The sequence below is a fragment of the Brachyistius frenatus genome, unplaced genomic scaffold, assembly GCF_029030835.1.
Source record: "Brachyistius frenatus isolate BFR_SWC_R1_liver_20210118 unplaced genomic scaffold, ASM2903083v1 Contig_15, whole genome shotgun sequence".
Taxonomy (NCBI): domain Eukaryota; kingdom Metazoa; phylum Chordata; class Actinopteri; family Embiotocidae; genus Brachyistius; species Brachyistius frenatus.
In genome coordinates, this window is record NW_027210614.1 from 812,816 (window position 1) to 838,419 (window position 25,604).

At 40.3% G+C, this 25,604-nt stretch overlaps 4 protein-coding genes and 2 non-coding genes across 8 annotated transcripts in view; all 6 read left to right on the forward strand.

Moving 5' to 3' along the window:
* Positions 1-27: 27 nt before the first annotated feature.
* kars1 (lysyl-tRNA synthetase 1) lies at positions 28-6,865 on the forward strand. 2 transcript variants are annotated; one of them, XM_069693463.1, is made up of 15 exons: positions 30-92; positions 814-979; positions 1,276-1,420; positions 1,517-1,682; positions 1,771-1,864; positions 2,598-2,784; positions 3,091-3,216; positions 3,472-3,591; positions 3,780-3,942; positions 4,627-4,800; positions 4,969-5,054; positions 5,154-5,239; positions 5,323-5,449; positions 5,582-5,725; positions 6,187-6,865. In XM_069693463.1, the coding sequence occupies exons 2-15, from the start codon at positions 840-842 to the stop codon at positions 6,259-6,261; spliced, it is 1,833 nt and encodes a 610-aa protein (XP_069549564.1). In that variant the 5' UTR covers positions 30-92; positions 814-839; the 3' UTR covers positions 6,262-6,865. The 2 variants fall into 2 exon arrangements, with proteins under 2 accessions (XP_069549565.1, XP_069549564.1); XM_069693464.1 differs by lacking the exon at positions 814-979 and having other exon boundaries at positions 28-92.
* A 1,102-nt stretch (positions 6,866-7,967) lies between these two features.
* gcshb (glycine cleavage system protein H (aminomethyl carrier), b) lies at positions 7,968-12,111 on the forward strand. The gene is made up of 5 exons (XM_069693365.1): positions 7,968-8,154; positions 9,107-9,186; positions 11,132-11,195; positions 11,384-11,515; positions 11,681-12,111. The coding sequence occupies exons 1-5, from the start codon at positions 8,004-8,006 to the stop codon at positions 11,776-11,778; spliced, it is 525 nt and encodes a 174-aa protein (XP_069549466.1). The 5' UTR covers positions 7,968-8,003; the 3' UTR covers positions 11,779-12,111.
* Positions 12,112-13,714: 1,603 nt separating this feature from the next.
* rpl13 (ribosomal protein L13) lies at positions 13,715-18,983 on the forward strand. Its single transcript, XM_069693466.1, has 6 exons — positions 13,715-13,766; positions 14,212-14,329; positions 15,305-15,446; positions 17,291-17,464; positions 18,351-18,407; positions 18,778-18,983. The coding sequence occupies exons 2-6, from the start codon at positions 14,226-14,228 to the stop codon at positions 18,934-18,936; spliced, it is 636 nt and encodes a 211-aa protein (XP_069549567.1). The 5' UTR covers positions 13,715-13,766; positions 14,212-14,225; the 3' UTR covers positions 18,937-18,983.
* LOC138618206 (small nucleolar RNA MBII-202) lies at positions 17,125-17,206 on the forward strand. The gene has a single exon (XR_011310706.1). It is a non-coding gene; the product is annotated as a small nucleolar RNA MBII-202 (small nucleolar RNA).
* Positions 18,624-18,707, forward strand: LOC138618205 (small nucleolar RNA MBII-202). The gene has a single exon (XR_011310705.1). It is a non-coding gene; the product is annotated as a small nucleolar RNA MBII-202 (small nucleolar RNA).
* A 5,841-nt stretch (positions 18,984-24,824) lies between the features above and the next one.
* Positions 24,825-25,604, forward strand: part of cpne7 (copine VII) — a 32,162-nt gene continuing 31,382 nt past the window's right edge. Inside the window, exon 1 of one of the 2 annotated variants that reach the window (XM_069693468.1) lies at positions 24,825-25,064. The gene's annotated coding sequence lies outside the window, so the exon portion shown is untranslated. The remainder of the gene's footprint in view (positions 25,065-25,604) is intronic. The other variant, XM_069693467.1, reaches the window with a different exon arrangement.

Here is a 25,604-nt window from a genome sequence, read left to right on the forward strand (position 1 = left end):
TAGTGCGCGTGCGCATCAATTGATCGTTTCGAGCACAGCATCAAGAACATGGCTGACGTGACAGCAGGGGACGGAGAGAAACTCAGCAAAAAGTAAGTCTATTTATTTATTCCATTGCATTTCAACCATCCTCGGTGTTTCTTATTACAAAGTTGTTCGCTTTTCCTCAATTATGACCGTTTCAGTTTGGCTTTCTAGTCATCAAGTCATAGCAAAAACCGAAAGCGAAATGAAGGTCCATATGGACGCGCGTTACAAGACTACACATCCCAGAGGTCCGTTGTTCTGGGTCTCTGGAAGTTGTCGTCCTAAACATGAGGCTGACTCCGTCCGCGGTCGTGCGTTTTGCTTATCGGTAAAACTACAAGTCCACAATGCATCCAAAGAAATGTCTTCCGCTCATTGATGCAGTCGTGTGGTTTCTTTTCGTAACGCCAAATAACGGTTTCAGCGTATAAGTATGCGTCATTTTGGTATTTTACCAGCAGAACATTTTCTCATTCTATATTTTAATGGTGCAAAAGTGACAAAACAATTCATAAATTATGCGAACTGTGCTTTCACGTGTTCGTTTGTAGGTGTGAGTGTAACGCAGTGGAAGCACACTCGCCTGGCTAACACCAAGAAATGTGAACCTAATCTGATATTATTATCTTCACGAGTATAGTAGCACTTAAGTGTTGTTTGTGCTCCGTCGAGGGTCTTGACCAGTACGAGGTATTACCAGCCTAACGCTGTTCGGTTTTTGCCTGGTGGACAGAGACAGCCTTTAAAATATATATACTGTCTTTGTATTTATGTCTATTTTCTCAGGTCTGTCCGCTGACTGGTAGCTCAGCATGCTGTGTCTGGTCAGGGCAGCCAGGCAGGGGCTGTGCCGAGCCTTTGGTGTCAGGGGACAGTGGTTAAAATATGCTCCCCCATGTACAGCTGCAGTCCCAGCTCACAATTACGGGAACCGTTGGAGAGGTGACAAAAGGTTGGTGGCTTTTCCATTGCAGTGAGGAAAACAACCAACCTTTTGTCATGTGGTCCTCCTTCCCTGTTTGCATGACTGCTTGTTGTTCCTTTTTGTTATTGGTAAATTGTGCCGCTGCCTTCTGTTTTTTGTTTGTTTGTATTTTTTTTTTTAAATTTCAGAAACCAGAATAGAGTGAAATGTACAGTGTGGTTATGTGAGGAAACCTAGATGTCCCTGCACTTTGAACATTGATTAAATGGCAGTTGAATTGTGTATCTAAAATCTAACATTTAACCTATGACTCATCTTATCAGTGAGCTGAAGAGACGAATGAAAGCGGAGAAGAAGGCAGCTGACAAAGACGCCAAGGTCAAAGAGGTGGTGGAGCAAAATAAAGAAGCCAACAACCAGGGAGAACAAAATGCCTGCGAGTTGGATGAGGAGACGCTTGACCCAAATGTGAGAGATTTGTATGGTCATTATTCCTTACTTATTGAACCCTTAATGTTTTGATGTTTGTTTATAATATCAATCTTCTGTTTCCCTGTAACATAGCAATACTTCAAGATCCGCTCTCAGGCTATCCAGGACCTGAAGGGTACAGCGGAGGACCCGTATCCACACAAGTATCATGTGGACCTGTCACTCACAGAGTTCATAGAGAAGTACAATCATCTACAGCCCGGAGACCAACTGACAGAAGTTGTTATCAATGTGTCAGGTATCAGAAATAATTTATGATCTTATCAGCGTAATATCAGTGAAGTCCAGCTTTTGACCCCCTGTTAAACCTAGTATATTTTTGACAGGCCGCGTCCATGCCAAGAGGGCTTCTGGTGCCAAGTTGATCTTCTATGACTTGCGAGGTGAAGGTGTCAAGTTGCAAGTCATGGCAAACTCAAGGTATAGAATCATAAATATGATCAAAAAAGCATAATTTGTACCTGTTTGTGTTATACTGTGCTCTAAAGGAGTTTTGCTTTTAAATACAATCATTTTATACAAAATCTTTTATGCAAACAGATGCAGATAAGTTCAGGGTGGCATGGATTGAACTGAGGGGTTGCCCACTAAAGTTGATGCATTTCATGCTTATAAATTATAATTGCTGGTGTGGAGGAAAAACTCCTGCAGCAGTAAAAGTGACTTGATAATTCATCTTGTTCTCAAGATTGCTCCATCCATCATCTATACCTGCTGTTATCCTGAGCAGGGTCACTGGAGCTGGAGGCAGGGTACACCCCATCACAGGACCAACACATAGAGACAGACAGAAATAAAGACCATCCACGCTCTCATTCACACCTAAGGGACATTTGTAGAATCACCAATTAACCTGACATGTATGCCTTTGGACGGTGGGAGGAAGCCAGAGTACCTGGAGAGAACACAGAAAGACTCCAGGCTGGGATTCAAACCCAGAACCCTCTTGCTGGGAGGCGACGGTGCTAACCTCTGCACCACTGTGCCCCCCATCAAGATTGCTTGTTTATGTAATTGAGAAATATTGAAAAAAAAAGTCAGCCTGATTATTTATGTAATCAAATGTTTGAATTGTTATTACTATTGTCTCTTCATGTTTATACTTTAAAGTGCCGTGAGATCAATTTTTGTGTATCTTTTTTACTCTTGTCAGGAGCTACAAGTCTGAGGAGGAATTTGTGGCCATCAACAACAAACTGCGCCGCGGCGATATTATCGGTGTCCGCGGTAACCCGGGGAAAACCAAAAAAGGGGAATTGAGCATCATTCCTGTCGAGATGACCCTACTGTCTCCATGTTTGCACATGTTGCCCCATCTCCACTTTGGTCTCAAAGACAAGGTAATACCACATTTACAAAGGGAGAATTGACAAAACACATTATAGGTATTAGTTCCTATGTCCCACCCTTTGCTACACATTTATGGCAGCGACAAAGTATTTCTAAAGTTCTTACAGTTTGAAAAATGTACATTGAAAATCAGACTCGGAGAATTTGCCATATTTCAATAACAGCAGCAATATGTAGCTTCTTAATAAGAAGCTATGTATTAAAGACATTTTAATATTACTATGAATTTATTCATAGTGTTGATGGGAAGAAGACAAACTGACCTGTTAATGTGATGTGAATTCTTACTCTCAAAGGAAACACGATTCCGTCAGCGCTACTTGGATCTGATTCTCAATGACTACGTGAGACAGAAGTTTATTACTCGCTCCAAAATCATCACATACCTGCGTAGCTTCCTGGACCAGATGGGCTTTCTGGAGGTAAGAAGTGCTGTTTGTAGCATTTTGAGACATTGAAGTTGACCACATCACACAACTAATCAGTTAAACAACATATCCGAAGTCTTATGCTTGACTGGAACAATGTAGGTTTGCCCAAATTTATGTTGAATTTGTATAAACGTGGGATTTTACGAAGGAATATTTCTCTTAATTTTACGTTTGTTAATCATTTGAGGCAGTTAAAATCAGTCAGTGCAAGCTGGCTTTGTTGAATCGTGTTTGTTGCTGCTTTAGATTGAGACACCAATGATGAACATTATTCCCGGTGGAGCAGTGGCCCGTCCATTTGTTACTTACCACAATGATCTGGATATGAACCTGTACATGAGGATCGCCCCTGAGCTCTACCACAAGGTAACGTGCTTTTCAAAGAGTTGGCCTTCTTCAGTAATCAATTACTTTCAGAGGGGGTATTTGAGTAATTTTCTTTTCATTGGTTTGAATTCTTGGCTGTGAGTATTTGTACAGAATCACAGTGAAGGTTCTTGCCGTACTTTTCTCAGATGTCTTAATATATATGCTCTACTCATATCTTTTTACAGATGCTCGTGGTCGGTGGAATGGACAGAGTGTACGAGATCGGCCGGCAGTTCAGGAATGAAGGCATTGATCTCACTCATAATCCTGAGTTCACCACCTGTGAATTCTACATGGCATATGCAGATTACCATGACTTGATGGAAATCACAGAGAAACTACTCTCAGGTAAGTGACAACACATAGTCAGCCATATTGTTGCTTCTTCACCTGTCAGGCGTTTGACCATCCAACTGTCAATGTCACATTTCAGAGGCAGACTGATGTCAAAAACAAACATCTGAAAGATATTTATTTTGGTACTAAGTAACATGTCGGTGTGACAGCTCATCTAAATGAGCTGTTTATATTTGGTGGTTGGCATTTTGAGTTTGTTGCACCTCCTAAAAACCTTTAAAAAAAAACATCTGCCAGGTCAGGGTGTTGTATGAAATGTTAAACACTGAAAAGCCAGTTGGCCTTTCTACAGCTCTCTGGAGTCTCACAGCCAGTCTATGTTGAGATTTCATTAAAAAAAAAAAAAAATTATGTGTACAATATATTATCTGCAATTTAGATGAGGGATTATGAGAATATTTCTCATAAAAAAATATATTTAAATTGCTTTAATTTGAAGACAGAAAGCATTCAGTAATGAGTTGGTTGGCTGATGGCAGCTGTGTAGAAAGCTGTCAGATCAGGTCTGTGTCATTGAAGATGGCTCTATGACAACAGGAGATTATTGTATATTATAAAAGGTGAAGCTTTCCTCTCAGTTTTTTTGCTCCTCAGATGCTAAGACAAGTAAAAAGAATACATTTTACAATGAGGAGATGTTCTCTCCTGAGCTCAGTGGTTCTGTGTTTTCTTCAGGAATGGTGAAACACATCACCGGAGGATACAAGGTGACTTATCACCCTGATGGTCCGGAGGGACAGGCCTATGAGATTGACTTCACTCCACCTTTCAGAAGAGTGAGCATGAGTCACGACCTGGAGAAAATCATGGGAGTCAAATTCCCTCCGACTGACAGCTACGACAGCAATGGTAAGAAGTTGTACAAATGCAGAAATGTAGAGATAGATTGAAAGAGAAACGATATCAGCCCTGGTGTTTTTCTCTCTTTTTTGTTCATAATATGTCAGTGGCTAATCTGCATAAATGTTTATCTCTTGCAATCAATTGAACTGTTCTGTCTTTTGATCATTTTTTCAGAGACACGTAAATTCTTTGACGACCTGTGTGCCCAGAAAGGAGTTGAATGTCCTCCACCCAGGACCACTGCCCGCCTCCTTGACAAGGTGCTGTGTTGATGACCTCCACTGTCAGTTGTATAGTTTATTGACGTTTCTCTTTCTTTTTACTTACTTTGAGGTACTAATGGCTTTTTTACCCCACAGTTGGTTGGAGATTTCCTAGAGGTGACGTGTATCAACCCGACCTTCATCTGTGACCACCCTCAAATCATGAGCCCTCTTGCAAAATGGTGAGAAATGCCTTGGTTTTTCCCTAAAACCGTTTAAAAAGGCATTGCTCTGGTTCATGCTGACACTTCCTCATTTGTTGCAGGCACAGATCACAGAAAGGCCTAACGGAGCGTTTTGAGCTCTTTGTGATGAAGAAGGAAATCTGCAATGCTTACACTGAGTTGAACGATCCTATTAGACAGAGGGAGCTCTTTGAGCAGCAAAGCCAGGTGTGTATAAACTGCCTTGTTTTCCTCCTACCGTCGAACACCTAAGGGGTCGAGCTCCATGCTGTTACGGAGTGTGTACATTACAACATGTATATCAGTGCATGTTAGTAATTTGAGGTGGATGTTTTCCAGGCCAAAGCTGAAGGTGATGATGAAGCCATGTTCATTGACGAGACCTTCTGCACAGCTCTGGAATATGGTCTGCCACCAACGGCCGGCTGGGGGATGGGCATCGATCGCCTCACCATGTTCCTCACCGACTCCAACAACATCAAGGTAAAGATGTTGTATGAATTGTGACGCAAGCAGGTGCAGACAATTTTTTAAATAAGTCTTCATAATAGGGATACATTGGTAGCTGACATATATTTGACCAGTATGTAAGAAAAGTAAATGAGTGTTATTGCTCTAAAGTGGTCTTGGTTTTAGGGCGGGGGTCAGCCAGGGCAGTCCTAACACTACGATTTTCTTCTGGGGAAAATATTCTTCCATCAGGCAGTTGTTGTGCTTAAATCATCATCATCATCATCATCATCATCATCATCATCCTGTTGAAAGAGCCACCTCTGTCACTGGGAATATTTGTATTTAGCTGATTTCTTTTAGTTTGCATCCAAAATTCCTCTGTACACTTAAAAGTTCATGATTCTACACTATTTTTGCTTTAAGCTACAAACCAGTCCAATAGTATTTTACAGTATAAAAAGCATTTGCTAACAGTTTTCTTTCCTTTACAGGAGGTGCTGCTGTTCCCAGCCATGAAGCCTGATGACAATAAGACATCAGCCCCCTTGGAGGGCACCTCCGTCTAATGACATGACCTCTGACCTCTCCTGCTGTCACATCTCTGCAAGAATCAGTATGAAGCAAGAGCCTTTACCTCATTGTGGTCATCAGAGGAGTCTGCAGGTTTTATCGATGTTAATTGTTTGGTCATCATCACGATCATTAAGAGAAACCATCTTGTTTTCAGTTCTATGATTCACTGGTAAACAGTGATGAATGTTTTTCTTTTGTATTTTCTTACACATTTGTGGTCCTATCTGCTATCCTATCCTATCTCTGTGTATGACTGTCAGGAGACATTTTTAATCCTCTTTGTCATCCAGACTGTAAACGGATGGGATTTGATCATGAAGTCATTTGATCTGCTTTTGTTTGCAGACTGGGATGAAATACTCCTGAATGTACTTTGAACTACTTCAGGGGGTGCCAGATTCTGGCCACAAAATACACAACAAGAATACATACAAAGCTCAAGCCCCTCTGATGTCTTATGTGTTCTCAGTATGTTCATCTGTTTTTATCAGGTCTGCTTTAATTCCTCTTCCAAGATTTTTCAACTCCACAAGTTCAATATTTCTCTGCCAAGATATTTAAAGATGGCTGTGTCTAAATAAAGGGCAAATTAATCTACTTTGTTCATTCTCCTGTGATGTTTGTGATCCACTTAAATAACATAAAGAGATGTGCATGAAAAAAAAAAACAAAAAAACTAAACCCTCCAGAAATGTTATACTTTTAAAAAGCTTTATTCTCCCACAATTAAAAATATATATATATATATATATATTGGGATGTCAAGGGTTCTTCAACTGTGACATTTATATCTTTATATTGATAAAAAGTCATTTTTAACTCTGATTTTAGGGTTAGGGAATTTTATACTCAAATTTTTCCCACTTTAAAAATATTGATTAGCACAGCTTTAAAACAAATAGTTTTAAAATGGTTTCTGATACCTGCTTCTTTAGTAAACAATGGCATATTGACCATGTTAAAATTAAACTGACTGGCATAAATGTAAACATCAGCTCTCATCTCAAATAATAATGTCCAACAGTCCTGCACAAACAGGAAGGAAATTATGAAAGCTGCATTATTCCTTCACATGCAATAAAATTGCAACTGTTGAAACAATTTTTTTTTTTTTTTTAAACTATAAGCACAGTATTTCATGTGTCGGGCCATTTTAATGGAAAACATGTAGGTCTTTTTATGTTGACAAATGTATTAATTTGTAGATTTGTGAAAATATGCAGTTATTCAAGTATGGAACTGATGTGTACTTGATTATTTTACTTCTACTTCACTGCATTTTAGAAAAGGAAATATTGTACTTTTTACTACCCTACATTCATCTGATAGGTGCAGTTACCAGTGTCTTTCCAGATATAGATTTTATATGCAAAACACAGCTATGATATATTTAGAAAGTATTGAAGACCACTTCACTTGTATCCCCTTTTAAAGTTATATTCTATGCAAGAATTATTTTGAATTTTTTTTTTTAAATGTCCGTGTAGTTCATCGTGGTGAAAAAAAAAAAAAAAAAAAAAAAAAAAAAAACAACAACTGAATTTTAGAAATGTTTGCACTTTTAATAAAAAGGACAACAGAAGCTTGACGCGGAAAAGAAGCTCTTCTGAACCCGGGTCACCTCCTTCCTCCCTCCCGCCTGACGGAAGCCCGCAACCAGTGGGATGGTGCGCGCTCCCGCGATCAAGTGTAACCGTGCAGTCGGTTAACCAGTTGGTCCACACAGTGAGTGAAGATGGCGATGAGAGCAGCGCTGAGTTGCCTCTCTGCAAACTTTTCGTGCAGACTGCCTGGGCTTTCGTCAGCGGCGCAGATTTCAGCGACCCGGCTGCTGTGGAGGAGCGGCTCTCCGCGGACACTGAGCTCGACCTCGGCCCTGTCCACAGGTAATTAAAAAAAAAAAAAAAAAAAGAGGGAGAAGGCTGGCCGAAGGAGCTGGAATGGTTCATACTACATGCGGGCTGATTACACATTCTTGCGTGGAAAAGAAAACAAAAAAAAACATTCACTTTCCCGCAGAGGAGCGCGACGGGGAGAGCAACATAAAGTTGGTTTTAACTCGGAGGTGGCTGTCTAAACCCAGAAACAATAGGCTGCCTCATTTTGGCTAAAGTATAGCCTCCTACTTTCCCCACGTGAGTGGAAGGCAGACAGTCCACGATCTCCAAATTGGGAAGTTGACCGTATCAATTAGCCCGTGTGCAGGATGTCTCGTGCACCAAGAAGCAGCTTATTAAACAAAAGTCACCCATGTACCATTAATTGCAGTGGAGTGATGACTATCATTTGTTTGAAATGTCAATATTTTCTCCTAGCTTTCTCTAATTTTGAATCACTCGCATTACCCAGTGAAATGTTGGTGCTATATATATATAATTATACATATATATATTTTTTTTAAGGCTGTCAACCCATTGAATAATCAGAAAAAAAGACCTTTACAGCAGCAGCAGCATTCAGTTCTCAGGACTGACTGAGCTCCTTTCATATGCATCAGCATCTCACACGGTTCACAATCTGGTTCAAACCTGTATTTTTTCTGCATGGTCTGATGCCACCGCTGGAAGTTGCGGAGGCATTACAGTTCTTCCCTCGGGCTATTGTGAAGATGACAGCATGAGCTTGAATTCAAAAGGATTAAACGCATGTATTTAAAAAAAAAAAATTATTAAAAATTAAATACACATTTGACCACAATTATTTTTTTTTGCACCTGTGATTCCTGTGGCTCAAAACATTCATCACACTTCTCATGGTTGAAACCGATTCATATTTTCATGTTGTTTGTGAATTGTGTATTCTTCCCCAGACTAACTCGCTCCTTTGTTCTCTCTGCAGCCTTAAAGTTCACAGACAAGCATGAGTGGGTGCAAGTGGACGGTGGAATTGGGACTGTTGGAATCACCAGTTACGCTCAGGTAGGCTGTTGGCTCTGTCTTCCTACTAATCAATGAATTATGACACACTTGGTGCACAATCTAAAAGAGTGATATGTTAATATCTTTAGTGTGCAGTTCAGGACTGTACATTGCCCTCAGCAGCCGCATGATAAGTGGCTAATTTACTGTTTTATGACTATTATTTGGGACGATTGATTACTGTCACACTGTGAAGGTGTACAGGCACTTAACTGTAGATGTTCAAAGGCTTAAATGTAGTATGGCAGGACCATCAACTTCAACTCAACAACAATCGGCAACAAATCATTTTTGCTGCATGATTTCTCCTATTGGAGCAGTTGCAGCATAATCTGCCAGTGGACCCTTCAGGTTTACCACACAGCCACTGAAATCAAAAGTTCAACTGATTTGGTCTCTGCTGCGGTCTGAACTGTTACCAGTAGGATTGCTGTTGATATGAGGTTTTGATCTCAGTTTACTGTGTTACTGCCTTTGTTTATGACCTCTGAATTTCTGCCTAGGACTTCAGTATTATCAGCCATTTCTAACATTTCCAACACTTGGGTTTATATGCATTAACCTCCGTATCAGCACTTCAAAAAGACCTGCTCATAAACTGTGGGTGTGATTATTTCTGAGCAAAGTGTGGACTTTTAACAATTTGTGCTTCTAGTGGACTCTTGATGAACGTCTGACTATGTGCACACACAGCATCTTGGAGGTGTATGATATTTCTTTTATAGACTTTAGATCACTAATAGTTTTCCCGCGGTGTTATAAAAATATAAACAGGTGCATTTAAGAAAGAAGTCAGTGTTGCTGTGGTTCTCAAAAACAGCCTAAAGTTTGAGTCTAAAAACGGCTTTAATTTTAGCTTTCTACAAATCATTTTTATAATAATTCAAGTTTTGACTTCATTCAGTGGCAGTATAGCTTAAGTGACCATGATCCACGTTTCACCTCAGCAGAAGGCCTAATATACAGATATCCTGCACATTAGAGTCAACAAAGTGTTTTAGGCCTCCAGACAAAGTTTGTAAAAGGGCCTCGTTTTTTTTAGGAGCACTAAATGAAATTCCTGCAGCCAGGAGGACATGCTGTGGACAGCCATTTTGGTTTAGTAACATGTTTATCATAGAGAATTTATTTACAGTGTAAAGGAGATCCTCAGTCTTTTAGCTCCACACATGCTGACTAGGAAGGCATGTAGACCGGCTTACTTTCCCACATCACATCACTGAGGCTCAAAAAGCTTCAAATTCCAAATCTAAATTTTAATGTTACCCTTCTTTGCTGTTTCTGTTATCCTCAGAATAACAGACAACTTGAGCACAACTCCAAACGCTTTCTACTGTATGTGGATAGTACAGTATTTTCTACCGGCCAGAATATAAAATCAACATACTTATTTTTAAAAGTGCATTTATATCTGATCACTAAAGACGTAGTCTGTGACTGTAAACGTAAACGCTTTTTGTTTCCAGATGAGGACAACCCTAAACGTCTTTTTTATCATGTTCCAGCGTGCTGTGTATAAATGTGCCAGAGAAAGTTTCACAACTTGCTAACACAAGAGTCTTACACCTCCGCTTGGAAAGTATCAATGAGGCTGACTAATTTATGAATCCGTGACGTATTGTATATTTCTCTGGCAGTAGTCTCATTACATTGTCAGCAGAGAAATAGTGTGAATTTTAAAAAGACACGTCACTCTGGCTGCTCTGTCACCGCCATCAGCCATTTTTAAGTGTGTTTTCTCTGGTCCATCCAAAACTGTCTTCATGTTACATGTTTTGCTTTAAAGATATGATGTTGAATAAGTCTGGTAAACCCTTACAGTTACATACAGCAGACTTTTGTGTTGATCTTTTTTAGAGAGTCTGGTGATCATTACATTATGGCTTTTACTCAGGCTTATATAATACTTTGTATATGTATCATACAGTGTGTTCTATCATTACAGGAAGCATTAGGTGACGTAGTTTACTGTGGACTCCCTGAAGTCGGCCAAAGACTTGAACAGATGGGTAAGAGCCTCGTATACACTGCACATCTAGTAAGTAATTGATTCTAACAGTTTGATAAGACGTATTGCTCATTTTGTGTGTGTGTGTGTGTGTGTGTGTGTGTGTGTGTGTGTGTGTGTGTGTGTGTGTGTGTGTGTGTGTGTGTGTGTGTGTGTGTGTGTGTGTGTGTGTGTGTGTGTGTGTTGTAGAGGAGTTTGGTGCCTTGGAAAGTGTAAAGGCTGCCAGTGAGCTATACTCGCCGCTGACAGGAGAAGTGACTGAAATCAACGCAGAGCTGACAGACAATCCTGCACTTGTGAATAAAGATTGCTATGCAGAGGGTAAGCATGTCACACTTGTTCCCTCCCTCGTAGGTTCCTCTGATCCTCTGAGTCATTTTCAGGAATTTTGCCCAGGCAGACGACAAGTTGCCAAATCAGTGATGTTGCAGCTCGTTCATGAAACCAGCACGTGTGGCTTTTAAAATGTGAACTCTCACCTTTCAGGTTGGCTCATCAAGATGACCATTGAAAAGCCGGAAGAACTCGATCATCTCATGGATCAAGCTGTGTATGATAAATTTATTAAGTCACTTGAAGAATAAATCGATGAACTCAGTGTGCTGCTTTGTAATGTAATTGCAATCAAAGATTAGTAGGCAGGGTTACTAACATCTTGTATGAAGCTTCTTCATCTGTGGTATTTATTTTGATACTGGTTTTGTGCTATCAAAATAATTTCTAAGATTCAGTAACAACTTCCTCTTAGAAGTTTTATCCACTAGCAACTCTAAAGGGCTCTTATTCTCTGGATCTGTCAGTATTATTGGGTCTTGTTTCTGGTGCTTTGATCCACTTTCTAAATGTGCACAGATGTGGTGGCAGACTGAAGAGTACTGTGTCAAATTCATGTAATAAAATTTGGTCTTTAAGTTTGAGTTGATACCCCTGTGATTATTTATTGATTTAACAGTTCAAACTTGAAATAAAATCACATTCTTACATTCTTGGCAACTGCATTAAATATGTAGAAGTGCATTGTGACAGTGTTGGTGTGAAGATGGCACCGGTTTACACAGACACAATGACAACTTCACCTCGAGTGGAAAATAAAACCCGCACATTTTTCGATGTGCTCCAAATCGACATGGACATATGCTCACAGGGCATGCTGCTTCTTTTTGCCTATTATGGTTCCACACACCTTGACCTTTGCACTGCGGTGAAGATAGGCTGAGATTGTGGAAGCCTGTTAATGATTAATGCAACAGTGGCTTTAAAATCTGAAAGAAAAAAAAACCCAGCTCTCTTAGGCTGAAAATGAAAAATGAAAGCTGTAATTGGTATTTCTGACTAAAACGGACGTCTGGTTCAGACCATCATACAACATCCCTATTAAACAATTTGTATGAGGAAACATTTATTTTATGTTCAAATGTACTGTTTAAAAAATAAAATAAAAAAGTTTTTATTGAAATACTGTACCTTACCCAGTTTCCCATTTAAAAACGGCATATTTATCCACACTGGTACCTTTTAACGTGACCTCTTCCCACTTCATGTGCTGCTCCAAAATAATAAAACATAATGCTCTTATTGGGTGTTTCACAGTGTCTGCTGCTGACATTTAACAATCTGTTGTTGTCATAGTTCTCTGACAGATTGAGTGGACAGTTGTTCCCCAGTAGACTTTAAAAGAGTATGTTGATGAATTTCGGAGTGAGCAGCAGTTGATATTCTGTTAAAACAACCTTCATCCACCAAGTTTGGACAATTATTTCACTTGTTCAGGCCTGTGCTGTAAGTATACTAACTTACTGTAGGGAATTAAACGAGGTGCAGCCAAACCCCCGGCTGAAAGGTCTACATCTAGTGGCCAATGCAAAAACTTCACCGCTAATTTTATCTCTTAGACTTGTGAATGCACAATCATGAAATAATTCCCATACATTTGCTTAAAAAAATTCAGGCTTTGCAACACATAGGCTACTTCTGAAACTCTGCAAATATAATTTAATATTCTTATATTACAACAGGCTTTACATTTGTATTACTTGACTGCTATACAAGTCTAATGTTTGGTGACAAAAGGCAGATGTGTATGGTTTGTAATGAATCTTTAATTTTTTTTTAACAACTTCACTTTCTACATCCACATCCGTACCCATCCTAACCTTCATGATAATAGTCATATTTTCAGAACTACAGAAAATGATGTGCAAATCAATAGACAAAGATGGAAAGCGCGATGCATACAAGCGAGAGCAACAGCACTAATTTCCGGTTTGCTCAAATGACCTATTTTGAACGTGTGCTCCGGTCTTTTGTGATTTTGTGATTTAAAGCGTATGCGTAACCCCACCAAATATAGCTTTATTTATACTAAAACGAATATAATATTAATCTGTACAAAAATAATTGGAGGTATGTCTATTCCATTTGGGGTTTTAATTACTTGTTTTCACAGGTGGTATTACTCCTTTGTATACTCTTTGATAACCATTCTCTCCGATCATTGGCTGGTTGTTACATATCCCACAATGCACCGGATTACAACTTCCTTTTTCCTGTCGGCCATTTTCTTCTCCCGTAGGTGAGGAATTATTCTCCAAAGATTTTTTTAAATCATCTGTTTCAATCCTCGGTATTTTATCGCTGCTTGTCAATTTCGTTTACAACCTAAAATAGTCTGTTTTAGCATCTTTAAAATAAGGTGATTATTGCTGTATATTTCCTCGCTGAAACCCGTCAGTAGCCTGTGTTTTAGTGTTGATGCCCGGTCAAGCTGTGACTACCAGCATTGCCGCTACAGGTTAGCTTTTGTAGGTCCATATTTTAACAGTGAACCTCAAAATAAAACTTACTCAATGGATTCCGAAATGACTAACACCATATATTACCACGTGTTTTTAACCGGCAACCAGAATGGCGCGCGTAGTCAACCACACGGGGGGCCTGGTTAACGTGTTAGCTTAGCATCTCCGCTTTACTGCAGTGTGGACTAATGGTGTGCCCCGTGTGCCAACGCTGTTTTGCAGGGAAGTAGGCAGCCATGGCCCCCAGCCGGAATGGAATGATCCTGAACCCTCACTTCCACAAAGACTGGCAGAAAAGAGTGCGCACCTGGTTCAACCAGCCGGCCAGGAAGATCCGCAGGTGAGAGCAGCTCGGGAGGTCCAGGGACCGATGCTAACTTGGCTCGTACACATGTTGTCGTGTGTTTCAAGACGCCGATAGACGCAGGCTGATTTTAAATAGTTGGTCAAAGCACAGCTTCTGTTTCTTTAGGACACTGTACTGTGATAAACTGCACAAGAATCTACACGAGACCTCATCACGTTTTGCAGCATATCAAATTAGTATTTCTTGTTTTTTTTTCTTGCACAAATCAACCTCGACGGTGGAGTACAATCATGCAATAGTGGTGTTAGGAAATGTGATGGCCAAAGACAGGGATACTCATGTTTTTGACGTTTATACCATGCGGTCTTTAAATATGTTCCCCTGGGAGACACCATATTTATATCTAATATATTGTTATATTGGTGACCTTGTTTATGCTTTGATCCGTTCGCAGGTGCCTTTTTAAAAAAAAAAAAATTTTAGTGGGCTTGAAAAGTGACACGTCTGCAGGTCCCTTTTATTATGTTGAAGGTGGGAAGTTAAAATACAAAACTGATTTAGATGAAGACCAGGATGAACATGCAGCGTGAATGCAGTGCAGCATTATTTGTATCATGCAGCCGTTTTCACACCTCGGGACCAAACAAAGTTATAGCGTTTTTATGTTGTGTAGTAAAATTCTCGCCTGGACTAACCAGTGTGAACAGAGGGAGAGTAGAAAGACGTCTTTTTGCTAATTGTTTAAATTTTGTAATGTATAAAAGCATAAATAACTCCAAACTGCTCATCAGGTCATAACTTTGACACTTTTATGGCATGTAAAGTCTTTCATTACTGCATTTGTTACATCTAAGACTTTTCTTATTAAATGGGTTTTATTTTCTAATTCAGTTGTTCTATTTGTGTTCTTGACATAACGGTGGAAACAGGAATACGTTGCCGTGTCCTTTTAGTCCCGGGACTGGACGTGGCCTTACTCTGGTTTAACTTTCATTTCTCTGTCCTCAGACGAAAGGCCCGTCAGGCCAAGGCCCGTCACATTGCTCCTCGTCCTGTTGCCGGACCGCTGAGGCCACAGATCAGGTGTCCCACCATCAGGTACCACACCAAGGTTCGTGCCGGACGTGGCTTCACCCTGGAGGAACTCAAGGTAATACTTGTCTACTTGTCTGGAAATGTTTTTTTTTTCTTGTGTGACCTTAAAAACTGGGGAGTGTTTGAAAACGTTGTCTCAAAGAATTGAATGCTTTATTAATCCAAATGCACACTGACACGGAGTTGGAATAAACACCACTGATCACACTGATGGTGTTTGTCGATTGTTTAATCTGAAGTTTTTTGTATGTCAAAATGACCAAAATCGGAAAAGTTTGTCATGATGATCTGCGCATCAGAAGAGCCATTGATGATTGCTGTAGATGAAAAGATGAACAGGCTCAGTCCTTCTGTGGTGATTCATCCATCCATCCCACCCAACCAAAAAAACTAACGTAGAAGAACACCAAGTGCTGCTCAAAGATTTGATGTTCTTGCCAAAGTGTTCCAAGCTTTTCCTCCCATGTATTTTCCTGTTGTGGGAGGAAGGTTAAATGGCCGCTGATGTGCATCGCCTCAGAGCATGTGGACTTGTTTTTATTGACAAGATGTAGGTACAAACAGGAGCTTCTGTTTTTAACTGAGGGTGTTTAGTAGTTTGGTGTAGATGCAGCAATTGTGGTGCTGTGGTTCCTAATTTTTCTGGCCTCATCACCATAAAAACAAATGCTTCATATCAATCACTTAATTTCAACTGCTTTTTCAGTGTAGGAGGAAAGTAACGAATGTCCATGTCGACAGTAATTAGATCTGCATGTGGTTGATTAGTGTGAGCAAAATTAAGATTAGTTTGATCATAGCTTTGCAGCCCTTATAATTCCTATAAAATGTAAATTTAATAAAACTGGGACATGAAATTCCTGACCACAAGAGATTATGATAATGTACAATATCTGGATTTAATCTTGAAAATCCCATTTTGTGTCAACCAGGTCATTGCTATCTTTAAACTTTAGCAATTTAGAAAGAGGCTGAGGTTTTTAATATCAGTGTGTATTAAAAACCCAGCTGTGATCTGTCCCATGGAAAGAGAACCACACATAAGTTTCAGAGCCTTTGTGTTGATGTTTTGCAGACATGTTTGGAAGTATAGAATAGGGATCGACCGATTTGGCTTTTTCAGGGCCGATACTAATTATAGGTAATCAAGGAGACCGATGGACCGATATGTGAAACCAATATACAGTTGCAGTAAAAATCCAAATTTGGAATGACAAAGTCTGACACAAAGCTTAATTCAAATGACTTTAAATAAATAAATGCTGCCACTAAGTAATCCTATTATGAAGGTATACGGCTATTTATTGTCCCGTCTCTTCTGATGTGTGAGCGACACGCCGTCTTCATGACACACAGAGAGGAACACAAGAGCAGCAGCACAGAAATTAGCGTGACTTTCAGTGACAGAAAAATGCACGAGTGACTCTTCAGACTGCTCTGAAATGAAGCGGGAGCACAGAGACTCAGTCAATAACATAATAACTTGTTTTATTCTGGGGGGCAGGAGGTCCCGTCGGCGGGCCAGCCCTCCCCAGACAGTAGTGGGAGAAACACTGACGAGTCGCTACGGTGTGAGACCAACTTTTATGAAACGTTAAACTCTTAAATAGTAAAAATGACATGATTGAGGTGTTTTTGCAACTTGAGCGTAGAGGACTGGTGTTTTAGAAAAATGCTACATCTCTGCTCCGATAATCGTCCGATCCCGAGTACAGAACCATCCAGCAGTCAGATGATGAAAAAATCTCCGGAATCTCTGTATTTGCTTGATGAATATTTTGAACCCCTTTTCTGATGACTGCTGGGAAACTTATTTTCATGTCGTGGTCTGTACTTCAGTATTTCCCATTTAAAAGATCTGAAGTTTTAAAGTTGAACTCTCGATGTTTCTCCCTGCAGGCCGCTGGCATCCACAGAAAGACGGCCCGCACCATTGGCATCGCAGTTGACTCTCGTCGTCGCAACAGATCCACTGAGTCTCTTCAGGCCAACGTGCAGCGGCTGAAGGAGTACCGCTCCAAGCTCATCCTGTTCCCCAGGAAGGCTTCTGCCCCCAAGAAGGGAGACAGCACCGTACGTTTCTATTTCATGTTTTTAAGAGACTTCAGTGTCGTCGTGGTTCTTAATTCAGTGGTTTAGGTTTTCATTGTTTAGCATTTTCCTTTGAAACACAAGTGGTCAAACATTTCCCGGTGGTCAGTCGGAATGAGACGTATATCAGAATACATAAGTACAATGTTAAAGCCCGCTCAGGGTTACTTTACAATTTCCTTATCTTTTCAAAATGAAGATAATGCAGTACTTTATTGCAACTACAAAGAGTTAAAAAAAAAAACCCAACCTTAAAGTATCTTATCCCCACAATTGATTTCCTGTGTTTGAAATAATAAGATAAAGTTTAGAGATTTGACAAGTCCACACATTCAGTGAAAGATCATTGTTAGTGTGAATGCCCTTTGATTGGTTTATTAGATGGGTTGCATCAGGAGTTCATATAGACTGCCAGGGATTTGAAGCTCATGAATCTGGGAGCACGCCAAGTGAACTTTTCAAACCCAGTCAAATTTATAATGAATCCACTGATGAATTTCAGGGGTTTCCTGTGAGGAGATTGTTATGGAAATTGTTCAATCCAGCATGCAGTCAGGACAGAAATGCAGGCTGATAGCCAGACGCGGCGAACTCTCTGACTTTATACCAACGCATGCGCTCAACATTGGACCCCTTTAAAATGATATGCATCACTATCATTCTGATCTGCCTGTGAGTTTATCGCTATGGTTAAAAATGAATATGAAAACCAAACGTCCTTAATCAGCTGTTTATTGGACCAGATGTTTGATTGGTTTAACTGCACCTCATCAAAAGGCTGCTGATTGCAAGATGTTTGTCAGCCTTACTGAACATATGGATGTTTTATTTGTTTCCTCACATCATTAACTGTATGTAATTGTTTCAGGAGGAGGAACTGAAGATGGCCACTCAGCTTGCTGGTCCAGTCATGCCCATCAAATCCGTAAGTTGTAATTCCTGCAAGATTTCCCATCATATTCACACACTGAATGCAAAAATATATCAGGAACATGATACATTTTTCTTTGATCAAAATTTTAATTGTGCACCAGTTTACAAAATCCAGCCGGTTTAATGTAATCGACCGGTCTTACCTCGGTCTACGTGTCCTCTGATGAAATTTAAGAACAATCCAATTGTTTCCATCACAGCAGTCAGATGATGACAAATCTCCGGAATCGCTGAATTTCTTTGATGAAATATTTGAACCCTTTTTCTGATGACTGCTTTTTTAAAAATTTTTTATTGATAGATAGAAATATTAAGTAATGTGTGAAAAGTGTCTTATGAGGTTCCCGATTTGTTTCCTTCAGGTGCACAAGAAGGAGAAGGCCCGGGTTATCTCTGAGGACGAGAAGAACTTCAAGGCTTTCGCGAGCCTGCGTATGGCCCGCGCCAATGCTCGTCTTTTCGGCATCCGTGCCAAGAGAGCCAAAGAGGCAGCCGAACAGGACGTGGAAAAGAAGAAGTGAAAATAGTCACGATGGAACTTTGCAAATAAAGTGTTTAAAAAGAGAAATGTGAGAATGTCTTGATTACTGATGGTGGTTTTCATGGTGAAATTATAGATATAGGATTTATGGATGGTATCAAATCTGTTGAAATAGTTGTTGGGTTCTTATTACAACTCTTGGCACATGACCATACTTATACTGTACCTATGATTAGTAAAAAAAAAATTTAAATTAATTTCAACCTTAAAATAGAGCTGGAATGAAAATGTTTTCTTTGAAATCACGACAAACAATCAAAAAACAAAAAAAGTCTCCAGACTTCAAAAACTATTACTACTACTACAAAAAAAATGATCCAATCGGTGAACATATGTCTTTCACAGCAGACATTGACCTGTAATGGCAAAAACCCCAGTATTGAAATAACTAGAGACTGATCTGTTCTGTTGGTGCAGTGATTCATTGTGGATTAAACCAGGACTCTGAAACTGGAACACCAAAGTAAATATCTTTATTTGTTCACACCTCTGCTTTTCAAACTGTCAAAATGTAAATTGTGAAAAGGTCTGCATATATAACTATTAAATCTTACTCTGCAGAAGTTTCAGAGTCAGACAACTGTGGAGTGAAAATGCAGTTTAAAGATGAGAAGAAACTCCTCCACCAAACACCCTCATAACCCAGTCAGCCTGACCGCCTGTATTTAACTCTTACAGCAGTAGGGGGCACTAGAGGCATAAAATGGACAACGTAATAGACAAAGTCAAACAGGAATTATAAATCAATTTTCATATTGCATTTTTTTGAAAGGAGGCTTTAAACTTGATAGATAATGTAATTAGCTTCTAATTCAACAGTGTACAGATTCATTATGTCAGTAACTGCACTTCCCAGAAAAAGGAAATTAACTCATCCGGTTCAAGTTTTTTATTGTCTGGTCATCAAAAACAAAGAATTAAGCAGACATTATCTATAACGGGCAGATTATCTGACAAACTTGACTATTTTAATGTTCAAATTATTATGCTTAAATTATTATGCATTATGTACAGGATGCTAATGCACGGGTGGTGGAAGTAAAGGTCAGCAGTAAAGCAGAGGAAGGTCAGGACAAGTGGACAGTAAGAAAAAAAAAAAAAGTCATCCCAGTGGAACAGCGTTAACACTCGGCTCCTGCAGGGAAGTGAAGATTCATTTTGTACACCAAAGGTTATGTGCTGGCAGACACGAACCAAAACCAGTATGAGGCATCGCTATAACAGCAGAGGTTCTGTACATTTGTAAACACACATACACATGCGTGCTGCTGCGTTCCGATAAGGTGAAATGAATAAATAATAATAACAACACAGGTGAGGAGAGACTCCCCTACAGAGTGCTTCTATTGCATTACTCAACATGTTAAAAAAAAAAAGGTTCAGTTCCAAAAAGCATCTGAGGTTCAGAGCGTCTTTCTCTTGTTTGACTAAAACTTTTCTCCCTTCAGACAGAAGACTCGTCAGTCGAGGACCGGTGGTTTGTCACTGAGGCCACAGGTCCAATGTTCATGCTGGATGTGGCTTCACCCTCGGAGGAACTCAAGGTAATACTTTCCATCCATCCATCTATTATCTATACCTGACTGGTATCCTGAACAGGGTCCTTGGGAGTGTGTGTGTGTGTGTGTGTGGGGGGGGGGGGGGGGCTGCAGCCTATCCCAGCGACCTTTGGGTGAAGGCAGGGTTCACCTGGACAGATCACCAGTCCATCACAGGGACAACACGCAGAGACAGACGGAAACAAAGAGCATTCACACCTAAGGGACATTTGTAGAATTATCAATTGACCTGACATACAGGTCTTTGGATGTTGGGAGGAAGCCGGAGCACCCGGACAGAACCCTGGCAGAACATGCAAACTCCACACAGAAAAGCTCCAGGCCGGGGTTCGAACTCAGAACCTTCTTGCTGTGAGGCGACAGCGCTCACCACTGTGCCTCCTGTAATACTTTCCGGCTGTCTGTAAATATGTTTTTCTTGTGCCCTAAAAGATTGAACACTGTTTAGGCCAACTTTCTTTTTTCCTTATTGGCCCGCTTTGCCAGTAGTTCAGAGGTTTACTGACCCCTCATATATTTGAACTGTCCTGGTAGCCAGAAATAGAACATTATTATAAGTAATATGCGCGACACAGAGGTTTTCTTTACGGGGAGGCAAAGTTGAATTAGAATCTCAAGCCGAAGCTTCGATGTGCTGGCAGACATGAACCAAAACTCGTGTGAAGCATTGCTCTAACAGCAGAGGTTGTGCACATGTTGGGTGTGCTGCAGTGTTCTGATAAAGGGGAAATGAATACATATAAAGTAAACAACACAGGTGCAGAGAAACTCCCTTACGGCGGGAGAGTGCCTGTCATTAATGCATTACTCATGACCATGTTAGAAAAGGTCCAGTTCCAAAAGCATCTAAAGTTCAACATGTCAATGTATAGAGGGTGAAAACAGCAAGCTGGTTGGTGACTGTGTGCCCTTGTGTGTCTCCTTGTGAGTCTCCTTATGCGTCTCCTTGTGCGTCTCCTTGTGCTTCTCCTTGTGCGTCTCCTTGTGCTTCTCCTTGTGCGTCTCCTTGTGCTTCTCCTTGTGTGTCTCACTGTGTTCCAACAGTCTGTTTGTCCATAAATAATTCAGTTAATGAAGGTAAGTGGACAGTCGAGTTGTTTTGGACAAGCAGTGATTGATATGGCTGAAACAGGAACTCAGATGGACCGTCCTATTTACCCTTAACACAGGGTATGGCAAAAAAAATATCCATTCACAGAAACACAATAATGGCCTCTAGGTAACTAAGAACAGCATCATTTAGATTTGGACACTTTCAACACCTCCAACATTTTATTATTATCTGTCGATGTGAATTTTCTGTCTTACATACTGCAGTTAACGTCCACATAATCATTCACATGTTTTGCATCATGACTGTTGTTAAATCAATATATTTGACCTTTTGTGGGAATATTTTGGGGTTTGGCATGGTGGATTGGATTATCATCGACTCACTGCTCTTTATTTGTCTCAACAACTAATATTTCACTGTCGCTCACCTGATCTGTAAATATATTAATGAATGTGGAGAGCTGAATATGAACATTTACCGTTATTAGTTGTCATTTTTTCTGTTCTCAATCACAGCTGCTTTTGCTGCAATTAACGAATTGTCTCACTACTTCATTCTCCTCGACTGTCCACATGCAATCAATGAGGCTGGGCATCCTGCAGTGTCAGCCTCATCCCTGTGATGTACGGTGTGTAGCACGTTCACTTTGTGAAAAGAAAACTGAGACCTTTTCTTTGCAATATTGGCAGGTCATTAAGGAAAATATCATGATGACATGGAGACTCCTGGAGAAAGCAGAAGTAGATCTGCTGAAACACAAGCTCAGTGATCAGCTACCATCACCAACAATAAAGACTTTAGGATCAATAGTGATTTTGGAAATTTCCAAAAACCCTACCCATGTACAAAAATACCTCCTCTCACGGGAGCTGCTGGTGGGGAACTGCTGATTATGTTACACAAATGCACCGGAGCTGCACTGACTGACTGACTGAGTGCATCAGGCCCTGTCAAGAAGTCCTCGCTATTTGCGTAACTCTACATGCAGTGTGGTCAGCAGCACCAGATCAAGCAGTGAATGTGACCGGGGGAGAGGCAGCAGGGAGACTCTGAGTAGATGATCCATATGTAAATGGGGGAAATGTCCTGTGAGGTGCTGAACTGACACAGCAGCAGCAGCAGCAGCAGCAGCAGATGGCTGTTGTTTGGAGCTGTGGTGTAACAGGGCTCAGGTGTGTGCCCCACAGCAGATGCCTCCTACCAACTCTGAACACCCATTAAAGTCAAAGTAGTGAGGGTGAAAGCTGCAGGAGAGAAATTACTTGATGGTAGCATGTTAAGCACAGTGTGCAGATCAAGGCATGACTTTGCTTCTTTTATAATATCAACCTGTGATGTAAGGGGAGTTCACTGTATGTGGTCCCCCTGTGTTTTCATGTGTAAGTTACGTGGTGATCAGCTCAGCAGAGCAGATAATTAAAAAGCAGGGAGTCTAATGTTTTATTTTTCATGCTGTTGGAATGATTTGATTAACCTGCCTACCTGCTTGGAAAGCCTCTCACTGAATCAGCCATATCCTCTTGCAAAGCAAAGACCAAGTTGTAATGCTGCAAAACTTGAATGAGAAAAAGGTTTTCTTTGTCATTTCAGGACATTTCAGAATGATGAGATTTAAAAGCCTTTAGATATGAAATGTTACAACCGCTGAAGCCAACACATTTCTGTTTTCATAAAGTGCGATGTAACAGCTAACCACACACGGCACTTTGAAACATCCAAACTAAGCTTTTATTCTTTTTTTTTTGTAGTTTGATGCACCTAAATTTCCTGAGTAATTGTTTTTGATCTACTTTTTCTTTTACGGCCTTCGGTACTGTTTTGTAGAAACTGGAGAGCTGCTGTTTTGTCAGTGCAATCTATAAATGTTATGCAATGTCTGGAAATACATTCATGAAAGTAATACATTTGTGGGCGGACTGTGAAAAGGTTGAAGCATAAACGCTGCGTAGAAACAATACATTATGTAAGATACATAATTTTCAAGTGACACTTGGCTCAAGTGTGTGCACACACACAACACATACGGTATACATGTGTGTATTTGATAAAGGTGAGAGAGTCACCAGGTCTTCAGCTGTCTGGAGCTCCAACATTATTCACATTTGATTGTGACGTTCTGCAGCAGGAAGATCCATGTTTTTTGAGCTCCTGTTGTTTTTCTATGAAATGTCTTACTTCCTTCGCACAAACTGACATGGATCTGACATGGATCTTATGTCAGTCTTATGTTATGATGGATCTTACTGGGAGGATTTATCATCCGATTTCACTTCTTATGTCCACATGTGAGATAGTGCTCATGCATCTTATTTTGGAATGAGAGCAGAGGTTAGAGGAGAGGGCAGTTGTTCTTAATCTGAGCGGAGGAGAATGTAACATTTGTTTGCTAAAAAGAAAACAGTGTACGTCCATGCCTCTCCCTCAGATGTTTATCAGCCAAATACCACATGCAGATCTGTGTTTTGTGTGCAACGTACATAATGATTCCCAATGATACTAAGGTGTGCAATACATCCTGCTCTTTCACATCCTCAGCCTTTTTATGATGATAAAACTTCAATGATGATCTGGTCGGCTGCTACAACAGATCATCAGTAGGACATATTACATAATGCAACAAATGATTAGTTTTGCATTATTGGTTCTTGATTAATCAAATGGCTGTTCTGTCCAGACGATGGTGAAAAATGTCAACCTGAAGCCCATGGTGCAGCCTGAAATGTCTCATTTTGTCCACAACCAAAAAATATCATATTATAATATCACAAAAGATGAAAGGGGCCAGAAAAGCTTTGCATTTAAAAATCTGGAATCTGAGAATTTAGCATTTTCTCATGAAAGAAAATGACTCAAAACGATTATATGCTTATCAAAATAGTTGGCAAACAATATTCTGTTAATCAACTAATCGATTAATCAATTAATCATTGCAGCTCCGATGCTAATGCCGGAGACATGGTGGGTATCTGTTTATATTTAAAAGCTTCCCATTGAGCCTGCAGAGCATTTATTTGCAAACAGAGATTAGCTTCAGCTCAAAGGAAGTGTGAAAGAGAAGGGATGTGGCATCCCTTTCTCGGAGGGGAGTGGGTCACATTGTTAATGTTCTTTTGTTGGCAAATTACACACAAAAAGCTTCCGATTGAGCCTCTTCTTGCTCTGGTTCCTGCTTTGTGTGAGCTGTCAGAAGCCAGCTTCTTGTTGCATCTCCACAGTCTCGCCCCACTCCTCTTTTTTTTTTGTTTTTTTGTATAGCCTCGGTTTTGAATTGAACTCCAAAATAATCGGGACCCAGCTAAAAGCCCATCCTTACATCAGCAGCTGGACTCTCTCCTCCACTCCCCATCTCTGCAAGCCGAGCCCACTCTCTCATCGCCAGTCTAACCAATGAGTTTCGGCGCAGAAAAAGAAAAATTAAAAAAAAAATCAAGCAGTGTTTAATGGGAGAGGATTAAACAAGTGTGTTGAAGAGAAAAGAACAACGACAGGTAGGAAGTGAGTTTCTCCTTTTTAACTTGACTGTCAGCGCAGTTTATTGTGTTGTGGATGTGGCACGAAGTCCTGTTGATTGTGGTTTTTTTTTAATTGTCTTATCGGAAGTGAGTGAGATCAGTCAGTGACACACGATGTAATCAAAGTAGAATATTCATTCCAACTGCAATTCTTTGCCTGTTGTATTTAGGATAACTAAAGCCACACTGTCATTTTTCCGCCATGAATTTTCACTAGTATTCAAGATAACAGATTTTCAGCGGAGTTCATGTACTGTGATGAATAATTAATCCACGGTTTCAGAGCGTTTCTCGTGTCCTCTTCTCAAAGTTATTGGGTTAAAAAGGCAGATTTGTCGCCCCTGTTGCTTTACCAGTGGATTTGTATGTCACAAGTTTTTCTCTGGGTCGTATTTTATGCTACAGATTGTGCGTCGAGCGGTCTTGAGGGAAGTTTGAGACGGATGCTTCGGGGTAACGTGGTTTCAGGGCTCACAGCTGGCAAACGGGCGCTGTCCCTGGTGCTGAAAGCTGCGGCACACTT